Below are 19046 nucleotides of genomic sequence, written 5' to 3'. Positions count from 1 at the left end.
ACTCCTTGTATATTATGTATATGTATGTATGTACACACATGAAATTACTAGTCACTCAAATGGAGAATTTGAAAAATCGAAAATCATATATTACATTCATCCTAACAAAAGCCTTGCAATGTTTATGGTAAAGAAGATACAACAATTATTAGGTAAGGACTAACTCATAGACAATATCAACAACTTGTGTCTTTTATTCAAAATCACAAATTGATTCCTCTCGACGTACTTTCAAACATGTTTCTTCACATGATACTTTCACTAGTAATGTGAATTGAAGTTAAAAAATATAACTCTTGGATTAGACACATGGGTTACCAATCATATTTAGTATGATAACACATTTTTCTTCTCAATCACAAAAAATATGCCTAAAATTAAATGTGCATTCCTTTCTCCTTTTTCAATTTTATTTTAATCTCAATGTTGTTAAATGTAATAGGTTGTCTCACTCTTCAAATTATTTTATTTTTCAGAAAAATATTGAGACTAAAACTATTTGTTATTCTTTTACATTGAGATGACTCTTTCTTTACATGGTGATAGAAATAAAGCTAACACATACATGAAATAGCAAAGATCTTTCTTTCACACATATAAACAAATGTAACTCTTAGCTCGCCTTAGCGGTGAAATTTGTGAATATAATTGTTTTCTCTTATAGAACATAAATATTTTAAATTAGCAAATCTTAACTCAACATCATATAAAAGTTTATAAATTATTTCTCAAACTCTTTCTAATATTAAGGCTTCAATGTTTTTATGGAGGTAAAGAGACAATAACATCTTTTGGAATCCTTTTTATGTTACAAAATAGTACCTTACTACCATACTTATAATCCCACAATATTGAAACCTTTGTTCCCTCGCATCGTTTATGATTTTAGGCCAAGGGCAATTTAAATACACCTTCCTTTTCCAACCCTCAGAGGTGTCTATCAATGACAAAACCATAAAAGAGTTTCAGACTCCAGAGCAGATAACACCTCAGATACAATAATTATTGACCTTAGCCTTAACAAACTTGAGGTAGGAACATTAACTTTGTAGCAACAAAATTAACGTTTTAGACACAAATCCTTGTTTACTTAGCCCTCAGTTAGGGAAATGGAAAAATTATTCCAAAGATAAACCTTCTTTCCCCTTAAACCTCAATTAGGGGGTTTGTTCTAATACACCCATTAGTCTCACTCCCACATCGAGTTAAGGAAAGGAAAATTTAAAGACATTTTCCTCATTCAACCCTGTAAGACAAATTTCAAGGACAAAATTATGATGGAGCTTCATCTCGCGTGAAGAAAGAATCAAGCAATCTGCTTTCACATCCTATGTCTTACGCTTGACCTATAATCAGCTCTCCTTGGGAAAGAAAAGAGCTTGCAATGCGGTCCAAAGTGGCATCAATTGTCTCGTGGCGGAGGCCAAGTGGGTCGAGTCACAATCGAATCGTGACGCTTGGATTGTTACTCTCTTAAGTGAAAAGAGTTGCACCCTAACTAATAGCTATAGCTTTTGGTCTAGTGGTAAGCGCTTGATCTAAACAATCATCTTAGATACAATAATTGGTCTTGATAAGTGTCAGGAATAAGTAAAATTTTTAATTGAAGTTGACACTTATCATGAATCAAATGGTGTTATTTTTGTATAAACAAACCTCCTTAGCTTAAGATACAAAATGAGATATTGAGAAATGAAATTTTATGAATTGTAACGATATTTTGTTGTTTTGCAGTAAATACGAGAGAAAATATCAAGTATGTAGTTGAGCTACAGTTATTGGTGTGAAGCAATGGAAGTAGAAAAGACGGGACAACATATTTTGACTTTCTGATTGAGCACCAAAAATTGGAACTGAGCCACATGAGAAAACCTTCTTTGCAAGGAAATTTGGAGCACCAATCCATGAGGCTAAACGGCTAGAAAAATCCTCCCAAGAAGGAAAGGTCAAGTGTCAAGCACCAAGACAAGGGGTTGAGCTGAGAAAGAAATTCACATGTGAAGAAACCCCTATGGCTGAGCGTCAAAATTTAGGTTGAGCATATCCAAAAAATGCTTATAAATAAAGACCATGTGTCCTCATTATAGACATTGAGTGGAAAGTTAGAAATGTAGCAATAGAATAGTAAAGGGTCTGTAAGGCACGAGAAAAATGTTAAACTTATTGTAAAATTTATGTCTAAATGTTGCTAAAGTTGTATAGAAATATTCTATGAGTAGTTGAATTCTCTCGTATCTAGGTTTGATATAATCAATTGTGATTCTACGTACTTCTATTTCTTAGGTATGTACCATGCTTTTATTCAATAGTTTGTGGTTTGATTTATGCTAAATGATGAATTGACAACTCATCTCATTTTACTGGTTTGAATTGAGTTGGAAGACATGTCTCAAACTGAGGTCCAATCAAACCATCACACTCTTTAGATTCTAGGCTGGAGAAATTAGCCTAGATCTACATCAACGAGTACTCACAAGACATTAAATGATTTGAATATTAAGTAGACAAGATAATAGTGGTGCATTAGAACAAAATGAGATGAATAAGTCTCTACCCCACTCAATCTATGTAATTACTATTATCTATATTTACATGTACTCTTTATCAAAAATTCATAAATTAATTACCGATATATTTGTTAAATCCTTGTGGATACAATACTTGTTGATATTACTACGTATCGGTATACTTGCTAAACAATTGTTAATAAACAGTTATCAGGTTTTAATAATGTTATTTAAACTTATTTAAACATATTTGATGTTGGAACAATTATGACACTTTTTGCAAAACACACACAATGATAAGTATACACGTATATAAATGTAAAAAGTGTAAAAAGTGTTAAGTACACACATAAGTATATAAAAATTTTAAGTACACACACAAATATTATACTTTGTAAATTGAATTATTATATTAGTAAGAAAATTATAATACTTGTAATTAGGAAAATTCAATCAAATTAGTAACTAAAAAATTATATATAGAAAACATTATATTAGCTATTAAAAAAGGAAACAAATTCATGTTGTTGCATTTAGGGCAATTATCTTATTGATCATCAGATACGAAACAATGTAGTCAACCCAACTACAAGAGAAACATTTAAGAATTTAAATGAATTAGAGTTTTATATTTAGTAGAATTAAGGAAGTTGAGAAAAAAAAAAAAACATAACCCACAAACTCATTATTTTAAAATTTTCCATTATCCATTCAAACAATGTAAAAATATTAATGAAATTGATTGTGTTATCATCATATACTTTTTGCATATTAAAAAAACATGTTGCCTTCAGATAAATAATAGTATAGGTGAGATATATAGATGGTACCATGATGTTAGATCAAGGTAGAACTGAAATTATACGGATAAAAAAAGCACAATTTCATGTAAAGTTGATATATATATATATATATATATATATATATATATATATATATATATATATATATATATATATATATATATATACCTTTCTTTTTACCGTTTTGTTTAAGTTTGAATAATACCTAAATAATCAATTAGTCTATATTGGCTCCATGTGGAAGAATATTAATTTCTGTCGAAAAAACTGATGAATTAGTAATTTTCTAATACAGTTTTCTGTCCACGATGTTTCAACTTAAAAATGTTTAAAGAGATCAATTTTGCTATTATTGTTGATAAATAATCTATTATTTTCATAAAATAGAAAAAAAAAACATTCTTCAAAATCATTTCATGAAACTCTAGATGTTTGTTTTATCTTTATCATTATTGACTGCATCTTCATGCTTTATTCTTGTCCAAAGTGTGTAGATTATTACTTGCATGTTTTAGAAAAAAATTGTTTGATATGATTTCTTGTTTCCCATGTGCTTGTGCTCAAGGTATATCACCTATATATATTATGCATGTGTCAGAAAATATTCCTAAATAATATTATGCCTGTCATATTCTATGCTACATGAGTTCTTTTGAAAGCTATAAATTTAAGGTATTAAGTGAAAGTTTAAGATTGATTTTTTGTATATCTAACACCTCGTTTATCATGGAGCAATTTTATTGAAATTAAAACATACATAATTTGCCTTTCAAATTCAACATTTATGATAAATATATAGAAACTTGGATACCATATACAAAATTATTATCTTCTTCAAAATAATTAAAATGTTGGATTTGAAGCATAAAAAGTTATTTTATATAGTTAACACATTTCAAACCCAATTAATCTATCCATATCTTAATTTTATTCCAAAATTCGATCTATATAATATCATGCCATGGAGGTACCAAAAGAAAAATCCTCCTTGTTCAATCTTAAAGATGCCAACATGTAGAATATGTTTGATATACAGATGGGACTAAATTGCTGAAACACAAAATATAATAACTTTTTATTTTTTAATTATTAAGACACTTGTCGCGTGAGTATAATTTATAATTAAATACATAAATTAAAATATTAAATTCACCTTCTAAATTCAAGGATTTTATTTTTTATTTTTTCTGATTTTGTAGTCAATGCTCCTAAAAATATAATTTCATTGATTTCTTCTAGGAAAATAGAAACATTATAGCATCCATCTTTGTTTTATATAATGTGTAGTATCATTATGTTTATATTATTCAACATAGAATAGTATCTTCAACATTTATAAAAATATCAACTAAAATAATAAAGATAATATTCAAATGTGCTAAAGGATATAACAACTCCATCAAATTCCACTTCTTCTTTGGATACGTAAGAGTTGTAAAAAGAATTAATTGTCTTTCTCGAATTCACTTTAAGAAAATCATTAAATAGTAACTAAATACAAAAATAAAAAATAATTAATAATTATATCGGTTAATTATTTAGGCACTGTTCAGAAATTTCTTGCATCAATCAAAATTACATGTGGAAATATTTTACAAAGTTTATAGGAAGAATTTTATAGCAATTTTAATATTTGATATTTTTTTCAAAATATAGGCAAAGCAAAAGCATGTACGTAATCGTATTATTGTAAAAGTGAAGGAAACAAGGTAACATGGATGTGTGAGAATGAGAGTGTGCATTATCTGAAAGAAAGAAAAAGAGAATCATGACTTAAGATTTTGGTTAGAAAGCAAAGCTCATGAATTAAAGAAAAAGGTTTTGTTTCGAACCTTATATTTTAGGGTTGGTAAAAGAAAAGAAGAGAACCAATGAAGAAGCATGCACGTGAAAACCAGATTAAGGCTATCTCATAGGCATAAACATAGGTCACTTTGCATCAACATCGTAAATCAATGTTCTTTAGACACGTAAATTCCCTTCTAGAGAGCTTCCAAATTGCCCCTTTTGGCAAAAAGGTGAAGGGCTTCCCTTGCTCAGTGGAAATTCCAAATTTTGATTTCGATTCTGGGAATTGTGTTCATGTTTTTCTCTCACTGTTCATTTAGTTTTTTGCCTTTGATTCTGAATGATTTATCAAAGATTCCATGTGTTTCGAAGGACCAAAGGTATTAGTGTGTACTTCTCCTTCTGCTCCACCAACCAATCCTCAAACAGTAGCATATGTGCAAACCCATCTTTCATTTCTTCACCATAAACCATCACCAACTCACTTACTTCTATATATTTTTAATCACAAAATTATTACTATTGGACCGATGAAAAATATAAGGGTTAAATATATTTTTGGTTCCTAAACTTTCAGTGAAAATTGGAATTAGTCTTTTCTTGAAACTTTAGCCAAATTTAGTCCCCAAACTTTAGAATTGCGTGAATTTAGTCCTTTCAAGCAAATTTTGTTAAGTTTATTTAACGTTTCAAATGCATTTCATGATAGCATTTGAGATGTTTACATCGTTTGACACATTTTTGCTTCAATATTAGCTATGAAACTATTATGAAACGCATTTGAGACGTCAAATAAACTTAACAAAATTGGGTTAAGAGGACTAAATCCACGCAATTTTGAAATTGAGGAACTAAATTAAGCCAAAGTTTAAAAGAGGGACTAATTCCAATTTTCACTGAAAGTTGAGGGACGAAAAACATATTTAACCCAAAAAATAACATCTTGAAAAGTTTCATATAGTCCATGATAACCTAGGGGTGAGAATTAGTGACTATTGTTAAGAATTCAAGTGTGAGTCTAAGTCCTACATAGGCTAAAAATGAGAAAGTAGAGCACTATATAAGATTTTGAGTTAAGAGTAGTATTGATACTTTATGAGGTTTATCTTCAATAATGTTTTTCGTTGATTATGCATTTTTCCCAACAATTATAACTCTAACTCATGTTTTTATTATCTAGTTTTCGTATTTTATAAAAATTCTTAATTTATTTATTTTTTATTTTGATTCAATTCTATACTAATATCTTTATTTAAAATACAATAAAAACTATTTACTTCATTAAAAAGTTACATATATTATTAAGAATTAAACCAAAATTACAAAAAGTAATCAGTTTAGGTATATCAAAGAAATTTTTTTGTGATGAATCTTATTACCTGCAGTGTTGGGTAACTTTTACCATATTTGAGTCAAACAAGATGTCGTTTATTCCTTCCAGGGTTGCAACACCCATGAAACAATTTCAGAAGGACAACCTTTGAAAATGGAATCTTAATCATTCTTTTGCACTGCGGGAGATTTTTATTGGTGAAGCCCCCATAATATTCTAAATAATTTCAAGAAACTGGTTCCTCTTATTTTAAAAATTAAATTTTGTAAATCCGTCACCCATTTAAAAAAAATACTTTTTTTTTCAAATTTAAATAGTTAATCAATTTTTATCAAACAAATTAACTAATATTTAAAGCCTTTGAAGTTTATCTACTACGTGAATATATATAAATTTCTCGGGCTTTGTCTTTAAAAAGTATCTTTTGGTTTATCTAAAAAAAAATTCAAGATTGGGATATTTTTGGATTAGATAAATTCGGTCTTCATGAGTTCCATTAATTCTTTTTCTTCCAATTAAAATCTTTTCAAAGATGGAAAAAAGTTAAGTTGATGAGCCTCTGAGAAGCCAAGTTGAAGTTATGGCAAGTTATTCCACGTTTGATACAGTCTAATCAGTACGTAGATTAATTGATACACTTTCTACAAAATAAAGAAATAAATTGAATAAATAAATAACTCAGGTTTTGGTATAGCATCTCTTTATGTGATATTTTATGGTGTGCATCAGATACAGCTTTTAAATCAAGCTGTGATTTTTACCCAAGATATGAAGCAAGCAGAATATAAGTTCAACAAATTCTAGATTTTCTTGATTTCTCCTATACATTTTAATTCTTATTAACTGCTTTCAAAGAATTTTTATCTCAACAAGATAAAGGATGTGTTTTAGCATAATAGGATAGAGAGAATCTCTTCTGAATTATGGATGGGATTTATATAAAACATAAGTGATGGATTATTATGAATGATGATAGATATAATTTGTAAGATAATTATTGTAAAAAAAAAGTCGATAATTATCATCAACGTTAGTTTGAAATTAGATTTTTAAGATGAAATAAACAATAAATGTATCATAATTCATTTTTTAATAGATGGTGTAATTATTTTATATGTTAGTGAGTACACTTTTTTTTTCTTAGCCCTTGTTGTTATTTTACTATTAATGGAGTTTTATGAGAATGTTAAATAAATTAATTACTCACGACAACATTAGATATCCATAGAACACAATTTTTCCGACAATTATCATATTCATGTCATATATCCACAATATTTTCATACTTACACGTATTTTTGGTATTTTAACATTTAAATTATATTCTATTCAAATAAACCTCGTACATTATCCATAATATATATATATATATATATATATATATATATATATATATATATATATATATATATATATATATATTTCACCACATTAGCATGTTTTACATTTCATTTACACATATTTATCATTCACAATTATACACTCTTTTATTCTAATATCAAATCAAGACTACAATAAATACCTAACAACTAATCAACACATCAAAGTAGTAATGCTCTTCACAAAAGAGGAACCTAAAAATAGAACAATTGTGAGCTATTGACTTTTTTAACTACAAACTTAAAATCAAATATCTCAATAATCATATGTTTAGGACCAACTGTCAAAATTTCAACTTAATCTAATGATTAATGAAATAAGAAACTCAATTTTCCTGATATGACTCAAAATATAAAAATAGGGTGGCATATGAGGTTGAGTAAGTGGCTGATGCCTAAAACCAATAGGAATCACTTATTTGAGAGGTGGTCCACAAGTGGAGCCCAACCCAACAAGTAAATGAACTCACTGTTTGATTGGCGCCCAACGATAATGCAAGGGCGCCTAATGTTGCACCAAATATCAAAATTCATTTTCTTACATATTAGATTGGTTCAATGGTCTATCTAAGCAATCTTTACCTTATTCAACCCTTAAAATACATGTAATTGGAATCAAAGCATGCTTAGATTGAACCAATTTAACAAATGCAATACACCAGTTCAATCAAAATGACTTATTAAATAATAGAACATTAATTTCACATATTCATTTCCAACTTCTTGACTCAGAAATCATACCCAACTTACAACACAATTTTCTTATTCAACGTGTCACCATATCAACCAAATCAACCAAGTGTCACATACCAATTTAAAATCAAAAGCACATTATACCAACTAGTCATTCTAAATCGAAAGTGCAAGAATTAAGATTAACTTCTCTTACATTGGTTAAACAACCATTTTCCCTAAAAAATGCTTATTAGAGCTCTATAATACAAACAAAAATAACTTGACAATAAAAAAATCCAATTAGATATCTAAGCATATCTTCAAGATCATAAAGTAACAAAGATTTGTTAAGAGCACCTTTAAGTCATAAAATTTATATTATAAAAATTATGATAAATTTTATCTTTTTTTTCTAAATAGGTGAGAGGTCATAAATTTATATTAGAAAAATTATGATAAAGAGTAAAAAATATTATTTTTTCAAGAAGAAGGTTTGTAATGAAGATGAAAAAAATTTATTTATGTTAATTAAACTTGATAAATTTCACGAGAATCCAAGAATTGAAGAAAATGAAAAATAACTCTTTAAAGTTCCTAAGGTTACATATAATGAATTTGAAAATTTACTTGAACGTGATCTGAGAAAGCGTCCTTAAATTTGATAATTACCCACCAAATCAAATTGAAGAGGTAGAAGGGCTTGTCTAAAATGGGTCCATATCAAATGTAATAAGAAAATTAATTTTGATATTATGATATGATAGCGAATGATCAGCGGCGGATTTTATTAGGAGCAGGCGGGGGCCATGGTCCCCCCTAATTTTTTTTATTTATTTTTTAGTTATGTATTTTATTTAAAAAAATTAATTATGTATTTTATTTAAAATTTTTTAAACTATGTATTATATATATTAAAAAATTTGAAAATTCATGAAATTTTAATTAAATATAATTTTATTTATTTTATAAAGTATATTAATATTAATAAATAATAAAACATAAATTAAATATAATAAAGAATAACAAATATTAAATTTTTTTGTCCAATTATTTTTTAATTTTGTATATATTGTAGTGATTTCTCACGCTCACTTGTGTGTTTTTTTTCTTTTGTTTATGAAAACAAAATGAAATTAGATACAAACTCATTATTTTTGCTCTCATATCTCTCTTTACTCGTGTTTCTTTCTTTTGTTTATGAAAAAAAAATTATACACAAACTCATTATTTTTACTCTCATCTCTTTCCTTTGTTCTCTTCCATTCTTTAAGGAAAAAAAAAGGTAAGCATCTTGTCTCACTTGAAGAAATATAAGTCTTTGGTATATTCTTTGTTTATAATATAGAAAAAAAAAGTAATGTGTTATGTGTTTTTTCATAACAAATTTTTATTTGTGACTTGATTATCATATATTTTGTTTTTTATAATTACGTCTTTCAATATTTTATTAGATTATGATAAATTATTTTTAAGTCTTAAATATATATATATATATATATATATATATATATATATATATATATATTGCAAAATAAAATTAAAGATAAATTTCTTGTAGATAATTTTAACTCTGATTCAATTACTTTTAGTTATTGGTGAAAGATTTTAAGAAACTTAATTATTAGTAAAAGATCTTAAGGAACTAAAAACAATCAATCATGTATATACTTATATATTTTATGTATGCGTGTGAATTTTCTTTTATAGTTACAATTATACTCATGTTTTATTGTATTAATAATACAAATTTTGAATGTATTATTTTGGCTCCCCCAAAGGTATAGGTCAAAATCCGTCACTCCGAATGATAGTCATATTTTTGTTATTCTATTATCATATGTGCTTGTTTGAGTAGAGAAAATAAAAAAAGAAAATGAAGATTTTTTTTTGGATTAAAAAAATAATTTATATATGTTTTTAGATTAAAATGAATGCGATAATCAAACGAATATATATAAGTAGTATGGTTGTTTTTGTTTTATTAACATAAGAATGAGTTCCACCAATACTTACAAATATGAATTTATTTATTTCAAAATTTGTCTCCTAAGTAAACAATAAGTAACGTTGATGACCAATGGAAAGAATACTCTTTACAAGTTACTCGATCTTTCAATAAATCGGGTCCTTAACTTAAAAGGGTAGGTTTGGACACTTTATTCTCCTTTTCTCTTCTTTTTCCCGTGTAGTTGGACACTTATACTAAGTTTACATGCATATTTGTCAGCATTTTTGTTCTATATGCACATACTTTATTAATTAACCTATAACATTTCAACATGGTGAAAACAACAAAACTTTCATCTTTAGTGCAAAAAATATCATTATAAGCAAATTAATCAAAACAATATGATCATTGTCTTATAGCTTTAGTTCGTCCATGACATTTTTCCTTAAAACTTTCATTAGCTTCAAAAGTAAAGTCATGCACAAAAATAAAATAATTTGGGTTAAATATTTTTTGGTCTCTCAAGTTTAAGTGAAATTTGGAATTAGTCTATCTTCAAAATTTTTGACCAATTTAGTCATTCTTCTTTAAAAATGCGTGAATTTAGTTCTTTTAACCAAATTTTGTTAAATTTATCTGACATTTCAAGCGCATTTCATGATATTATTTGAATTATTTACACCGTTTGATACATTTTCACTTTAATATTAACTTAAATGTTATCATAAAATGCGTTTAAAATGTCAAATAAACTTAACAAAATTTGACAAGAAGGACTAAATTCACGCATTTTTAAATATGAAGGACTAAATTGGTATAAAATTTCAAAGAGGGACTAATTCCAAAATTCACTTAAACTTGAGGACCAAAAACATATTTAACCCATATAATTTTAGCAATTTTTTTACTTTTTTTTTCAGCAAAAACATTTAGATAGATATAAATAATATTTTTTTTGTGATGCTTTTTGTCTGTAACTAAAATCACTGTCATGTGCAGTAGAAGCTAAGATCTATGCAATGTGTACGAGGCTATAAATGTTCCCAAGAAGAAAAATTCTATACTTTGGAGTTTATGTGTATCCACTATTGTCAATGTTTTATGAAAAAAAAAAAGAATTCATAAATGAAAAATACTTTATAACATGTTCATGGGAATAAATCCAACGAATATCGTGCAATGCTTTATATCTACATAAAGAAAACTATATATTTTGAAATTTCCTTTTTTTGCCATGCAAGTGAATTTTAGTTTTAGTCACACAATTGTTTTTTTAGGATTTCTAGCATTACGAAAGTGAAAGGCATCTCTGTTTTTTTTTTTTATTTAATAATGTGAATAATATGCATTAATTTTTTTTTCTAATTGAGTAATGTTTTAGGGAAAATAAAGAGTGTACATCTAGAGCTCTTCGACTGAGACATAATTGCTTAATCTTTTTAAAGCATAGAGAGTTAAAGATTTTAACAAAAATCTAAAGACATGATTATCTCTTACTAATAGTAACCTTAATTAACCCTTTATAATTTGAATATTTTCAATTATTTTTTTAATATATTGATTACTTAAATTTGTTATGATTTTTAATTCAGTCATTTTTGTTCAATTCTTTTATTAATGATTGGTGCAATTGTTTATAGTCTTGCTTATTGTCTCTACATATTAAAAAAATGTGAGATTCTTTATTAATATAAAACAATAATGTGATTAAGTAAAATGACAAATTATTTTTATGGTTTTATGTTAGATAATGAGATTGTTATATTTTTTGATACCTATGACTAAGGAAGTGTCACCATCATCATCATTAATATGAGTGAGGATTGTCTCTTATTAAACAATATATTTTTAATAAAACACTATAAGAATATCAGTAAGTAAAATAATATTTATTGATGAATTTCACCGACGATTTTCTCAAAAAAACAAATTTTACGAATAGATTATACAAACAAATTTTAGGATTTTAATAATCGATAAAAATATTCATTGATAAAACTTGTCTGTAAAATCTATCAGTAATTCATAACTTTTATTACGAACGAATATATTTATTGATAAAATAACGTCAAAACTTATGTTTTAGCTTTGACCATGATAAAATTATTTGATAAATCCATCAATAAATCAATATTTGTAAAATTCTTATGTGAAAGTTATGTTAAATTACTTTCCAACAAACAAGATGTGAATGTTTCTCCTAAGACAAACGAAATTCCACGGTATACTATATTGTAACCTCCACATATTATTTATCGAGAATGTAGAAAGAATATGAGTGAGGTACTTTATAATTTAGTTTAAGACAAAACATATTTTTTATAATAATTTGAGAAAAAAAATACATATTTAACACTTTTTTAAACTTAATAATAGTTAAAAATCATTGTTGAGCTGATTAAAAGCGTAAAAACATATCCAAACTTGTCGGTAGTATTTTGGACTGTTTTTAAATGCTATTATGTTAAAATTATTAGTCATGATAATTCTAAACTAACATAAAATTAAATTGAACCTTCTTTAAACTATGAAGAACTTAAAATATAAAAAATAAAAAAATAAAGAGTTAAACATATATACTTAACCATTACAATATAATGAGTTATCACAAATCTAACTATGACCTTTTCAACAATAGATCTCCTATTATAAACATTATCAAAGAATTACTAAATAAAAAGTCAATCCATGAAACATCCTCCATTAGTAGAAATTCAAAGTCAAAATGTAAAAAGTAATGCATTTTAAAGAAATTAATATAGAATTCTATGTAACTTTAAACTCTCTAGTCATCCATTAAAATTATATTAAATAGGTTCAATCAAGTGACTAATAAACCATATCATCAAAAAATACATTGGTTTAATGTTTTGAATCTAAGATAAAAACGTAATTGACTCATAATACATTGGTAGTAAGTTAGATTTATTTTTCAAACATTTTGTTAAAATAAAAATATATTTTCAAACTTGTCTGGTTTTTAAGTAGCTCTAAATTAATCCCATTTTAAAAATTAAACTCAGTAAAAATCCTAATAAGTTAAACTATGAACAAAACCTATTTTTACACCATGAAAATTCTTACACTTGAAAATCCTATTTGTGATGAAACCACCCAAGAAAACCGAAGCAAAGGTTTGCAATTGTTTTTACGACATGCTAACATTAACACAGTGAGACATAGGATAAAGATTTAATTATAGAAAAAACCCAAAATTTATGTTCATATAGTTAAGCATGTGATTCGGGTCATACAATCCATATATAATATATGTTCCAAAAATTGAGTTCAACTACACCCACCAAAGTAGTGAATTAATGGCCAAACGTTAGTCTCGCGTTGACGCCCGCGAGTGCCAGGCTTTGACGGCTCTACGAACAACCTCGTTCCTCTATATATGCACATAACAAACATTCTCTGTTTTTGACAACCCTCATACACCTCATCATCTCAGCAAACAAACACAACAACTTCTCTCTCTACTACTTTCTTTTTTTTCCTTTTTGTCTCTTCTTCTTGTTGTCTTCTCCTTAATTAATTTCCATTTTTTTATCGAAAAAATATCCCTTGAGGCTTCATTTTCTAAGCATATATGCATTGGTTTTAGTCACCAACAAGACTTGTTTCAAACCCTCTTTCTGACCACACCAAATTTCACTTCTTTCTAAGACTGTGTACATAGATTTCTTTGTTTCTGTGCAAAAGAGGATTCTTCACCACCATGTTGCAGGATGTTATCCAACCCCCTACACCAGATGAGCAACAACAACTCCCCATTGTAATCACCTCAAGCTTCTTATATTTGGTTTTAATGCATGTGTTGGAACTAACCTACATAAATTGTTTTCTTCTGGTTTTCTGTGGTTGTGTGTGAATAACAACACAAGTTTCTTTGGAAAATGGCTTGTTATTTCTGTCAAAAATTACACCTTGGGAGGGAAGAGACACAGACAGACAGACAGAACCCCAGAAAAGTAAAATAAAACAAGGTCTAAGTTTGATGCAAAGATTAATGTTTGAAGCCTATAACTATTACCTTGTAGGAGATCTGAAATCAAAAACGTTGTAAGGTGTTTAAAAATTCATCTGGGGTGCTTTTTTCTTACATGTTGTGGCCATGTGAAAGTAATTAATTGATTAATTAACAGTTTGGATGCATGAATGATGAATGAATGATGGAAGATTACGGTTTGTTAGTGTGAGTTTGGCGTGTTAATTAATTTGATGATAATTAGGCTCTGAGAAATATGCAGAATGCTTCCCTTATTTGGTGATATTCCTGGGGCTGAGTGGAAGCTGCATAATGGTATTAGCTATGATGGGAAAACCAGAAGCCATGCTCAGAATTTGTGAGATGGAAGGTTTTCTTTCCTCTATTTATATGGTTGGAGAGCATAATAACATAACGTAATTTTATTGACTGAAGAATTTGTGAGTGTGTGGTCTTTTTGATATTATTATCATCCAAGGACCCTACCACCAAAATGTTAAATAAATGTCACTTTCCAAGGGGCGAAGTTGTAAAAAGATGTTACATTTCCGTGATAGTCACTTAGACAAATAGCTTTCGGTTGGTGTGGAATATATATATCTCTTTGGGGGCTTGTTGTGTAAGCTTTGCTAATTTTGATATTCTTTATTGAGTTAGATAGAGAGAAGGGTGTTAGTGAGAAAAAATCACATGGATAGCATATATAGCATTATGGGGTTCCCTTCAAGTGGCTTTCAATTCCCATTGAAGAACAAAATTCCACTAAATGAACAAAAATAACATAGCAGGAGGTTCCTTCTTTGTTTTCACATAACTTGTATTTCATGCTAACATTGGCTCCTACCTGTCACATGAAGGCATAGATGCACATCACTTTCACCAATAAATAGCCCAACAATGCAAACCCTTTTGGAAAATTTCTCTTCAGTCTATTACCAAATATGGACAAAACTGACTAGACTATGCAACAAACCACATTCAACTATTTCCTTCTCTTCTTGATAAATAACAAGGGGGTGCTCATGCTCTGGCAGAGATACTATTATATCATTTGGCATGTCTTTCACTTTTGAATGATTTTCACTTGATCAGAGAATATTAGCCTTTGAATTTCTTTTCTGTTCTAAGTGATCAGATCAGACTCATGTCTATCAACAAAAAGAGGAATAGGATTCAGATTTCAAACCCATCATAATGAAAAAAATAAAATACTATAGAGAATCACGTTTCTAGTTTGTTTTATAAACAGCAGAAGAGGCTCTGTTAGGACTATTCTCAGACTGTGTTTGGTAGTGTTTTTTGGTAAACATGTTGTTCACAATGCTTATATGTCATCACTCACTGCAGGAAGAGATTTCAAGCCCATTCGGTGGTCGATATTTCGAACTTTGTGACCCTGATCTTTTCCCAGACACACTGCAAATTTCTGAGGTTACCTCCAGCTCAAATTGTTGCCATGAAGACAAGTCCTCATATGCCACAACCATATCTCCACCTTTAGATGCAGTAGACAACAAGATCAATATCAATAGCAATAGCAACATAGTCACCACCTCATCTAGTACTACCACAGCCAGCACCACTACCAACAACAACAACAACAACAACAACAACCTCAACAACAGCAACAACAACAACAATAACAACAACACAACAAACAGCAATAACCTGTCTCTCTTCTTTGACTCTCAAGATGAATTTGACAATGACATATCAGCCTCCATAGACTTCTCATCTTCTCCTTCTTTTGCTGTTCCACCACTTCTCCCAATCACAACTCAGCAGGATCACTTTGATTTCTCTTCAGCTCAGCAACAGCTGCATCTATCAGCATCAGGATCAGTTTTGAAGGGCCTCTCTCAGTACCCTACTGATCCTGTGGTTGCACCCCTTATTGGGGCTCCATTAGCATCAGTTTTTGATGATGATTGCATCTCTTCCATCCCTTCTTATGTGCCTCTCAACCCTTCATCTCCCTCTTGCTCTTATCTCAGTCCTGGCATAGGAGCCTACATGACTCCTCCTGGTTCCCTTGCCACTGCTTTATCTGCTGACAGTTCTGGATTGTTTGGTGGGAACATTCTACTGGGGTCTGAACTGCAGGCACAAGAATTGGACTACCAGGGAGAAAATGGTGGAATATATTGTACAGATTCAATTCAGAGGGTGTTTAACCCCCCAGAACTTCAGGTATTTGAAACTTGATACCTAATTATAGTTTAACATGATTACAAGTTTTTTTACATTATCAATCAATCAGAAATCATTACTGATATGCTTTTTAGATAATTATTTTAAAAATCAACAAATTGGAATAATTTCTGATCCGATGATAATAGAAAAATTCTTTATACTCGGTGCATATATTGTTAATTCTTCAATGTGTTCAGAAAAAAGAAAAGAGGAAGCACAGTGGTCAAAGAAATTTGTTAATGCTGCAAAGGTTACTATACCTTGCAGCAGTGAAGTTTTTTTTTTTTTTTTTTCAAAATAGAAAAGGCCTTGTCAGAGATGGACTTTTAGGGAAGTTCATGGTCCACAAATCTCTGAACTATAAACTCATAGGTGCTCCATGACCATCAAATAGTAGGTACCATAAGCTTTGAGTCCTCTTATAAAGTCATGCATTAAAAAAACATTATAAATTTGGCCTAGCAAGAAGGAATAACCTAAGCACTTTCTGCCAAAAGAAAAACAGGAAAAGGATAATAAGTAGCAGCATCATTGGATAGAAAGACCCACTTCAAGGGTGCTGTGTTACATCTCTTTCTACAGTTTCTTTAAAGTTAATGTGCAGCTTCTAATAGTGAGTGGGCCAACATCTTTTGTTTTCTGTGTTGAACAAGACAAAAAAAAAAATTGATCTTTGATTATAATTTCTCTCAGGCACTTGGTAATGAGAGTCAGAAACTGGTATCTGCTGGGGGCTCTGGCACTTTGGCACCAGAAATTTCACACTTGGAGGACTCTACCCTGAAGGTTGGAAAACTTTCTGTTGAGCAGAGGAAGGAAAAGATTCACAGATACATGAAGAAGAGAAATGAAAGAAACTTCAGCAAGAAAATCAAGGTACTGTATCTCAATAACAACACCGAGAAATTACAAATTTGAAATCTTATATTATGTCACATGAATTCCAATTATTGCATCAAGTTATAAACTTCAGAATTCAACTAATGATGCAGTTTCTTTTAAAAAATGCAGTATGCTTGCCGCAAAACTTTGGCAGATAGCAGGCCACGGGTGAGAGGAAGGTTTGCAAAGAATGATGACTTTGGAGATAGCCATAGACAAGGAAGTAGCAACCATGAAGAAGATGATGAAGAGGTAACAAAAAGTAACTTTTACCAATTAACTTATTGATAACTGAAGTTTAGTTTATGCAGAAATTTGTTTTCAATCTTCTTTGTGCAAGTGTTCATAGAGGACTTTTTACAAACAGTATGAAGAATAGAAGAAATTCCCTATGACTTTGCATTTTCAATTATTTGATGGCATAATTCCTTGATGCCATATTCCTTCCATTCTGTACTTGCAGATAATTGTGAAAGAAGATGATGATTTGGTTGATTCCTCAGATATCTTTGCACATATCAGTGGAGTGAACTCTTTCAAATGCAACTATTCCATTCAGTCCTTGATTTGAATTAACTAATATAGTTTGAATAGTGAAAGCTTATATATGTTTAGCTTGTGTAGATTAATTTTGGCAGGACTCTTTTCCATCATTTGATGGTTTGAGGAAACTGAATAATTGGGGTCCAAAATAAATATACCAATAAATGAAGTGAGTTAATTAGGAACATACAGAGATTAGAAACAGTACACAGTTTTGCAGATATTGTGTTTTTCATCAAGTTGTATTAATTAACCAAGAAAATCCAGTTTCCCCTCCCCAACAACACTCATGTAATCATGTAATGTAACACATTGATGTAGCTTCTTTTATGATATTTTAACTTAGGAACCTGGTCTTAAGTATTTTTTTACACACTCTAATGATTTTTATTTTTATAATCAGCAGTTAAATTGATGTATAATCAATTGATATATAATCAATGAAGCAATATTGTTGAATGTTACAGACTAAATTGAAAGATAAAGCTAATTTTAAATTTGGAAAATTTGCGAAAATTATATATTTTTTAATAATCCATCTAATAAACAATCATTTTTTGGATAAGATTACAGGAAAGTAGTTTTGAAATATTGTTTGATCGGATGAAAAAAAAGTGAGTCAGTTATTGCATGAGAGAAACAATCTATATGATGCTTAAAAAAAAAAGAGTGGTTAAATATGTTTACATTTTTAGGGAATGTTTTTTTCGGGATAAATATGTTTTTTTCTTCTTAAATATGTTTGGATTTTTCTTGTAGTCTCTATCAAATTCTTTTGTTGATTTTTATTTTACTTAATTAATAAATTGGGTATTTTAATTGTTTTTTTTTAAATATATTTTAATAAGTAATCATTTTCAGGCAAATTTTAGCACATGTTTTCCACTACACATTGATATATCAAGTTAACAAAAACAATATAATGATTGGAAATAAAAAAAATATTGAAGGAGCAGAAGATAAGAACACAAATTACCAAAAAGCAACAAAAAAATACACATTAT

The 19046-nt window shown here is 28.7% G+C and overlaps 1 protein-coding gene across 1 annotated transcript; it reads left to right on the top strand.

Moving 5' to 3' along the window:
• Positions 1-13871: 13871 nt before the first annotated feature.
• Positions 13872-18372, top strand: LOC114190622 (kinesin-related protein 12-like). Its single transcript, XM_028079583.1, has 5 exons — positions 13872-14211; positions 15772-16614; positions 17311-17493; positions 17629-17751; positions 17963-18372. The coding sequence occupies exons 1-5, from the start codon at positions 14155-14157 to the stop codon at positions 18068-18070; spliced, it is 1314 nt and encodes a 437-aa protein (XP_027935384.1). The 5' UTR covers positions 13872-14154; the 3' UTR covers positions 18071-18372.
• Positions 18373-19046: the final 674 nt, after the last annotated feature.

The sequence above is a fragment of the Vigna unguiculata genome, chromosome 7 (genome assembly GCF_004118075.2).
Source record: "Vigna unguiculata cultivar IT97K-499-35 chromosome 7, ASM411807v1, whole genome shotgun sequence".
Lineage (NCBI taxonomy): Eukaryota > Viridiplantae > Streptophyta > Magnoliopsida > Fabales > Fabaceae > Vigna > Vigna unguiculata.
This window is presented reverse-complemented; position numbering and strand designations above follow the sequence as displayed.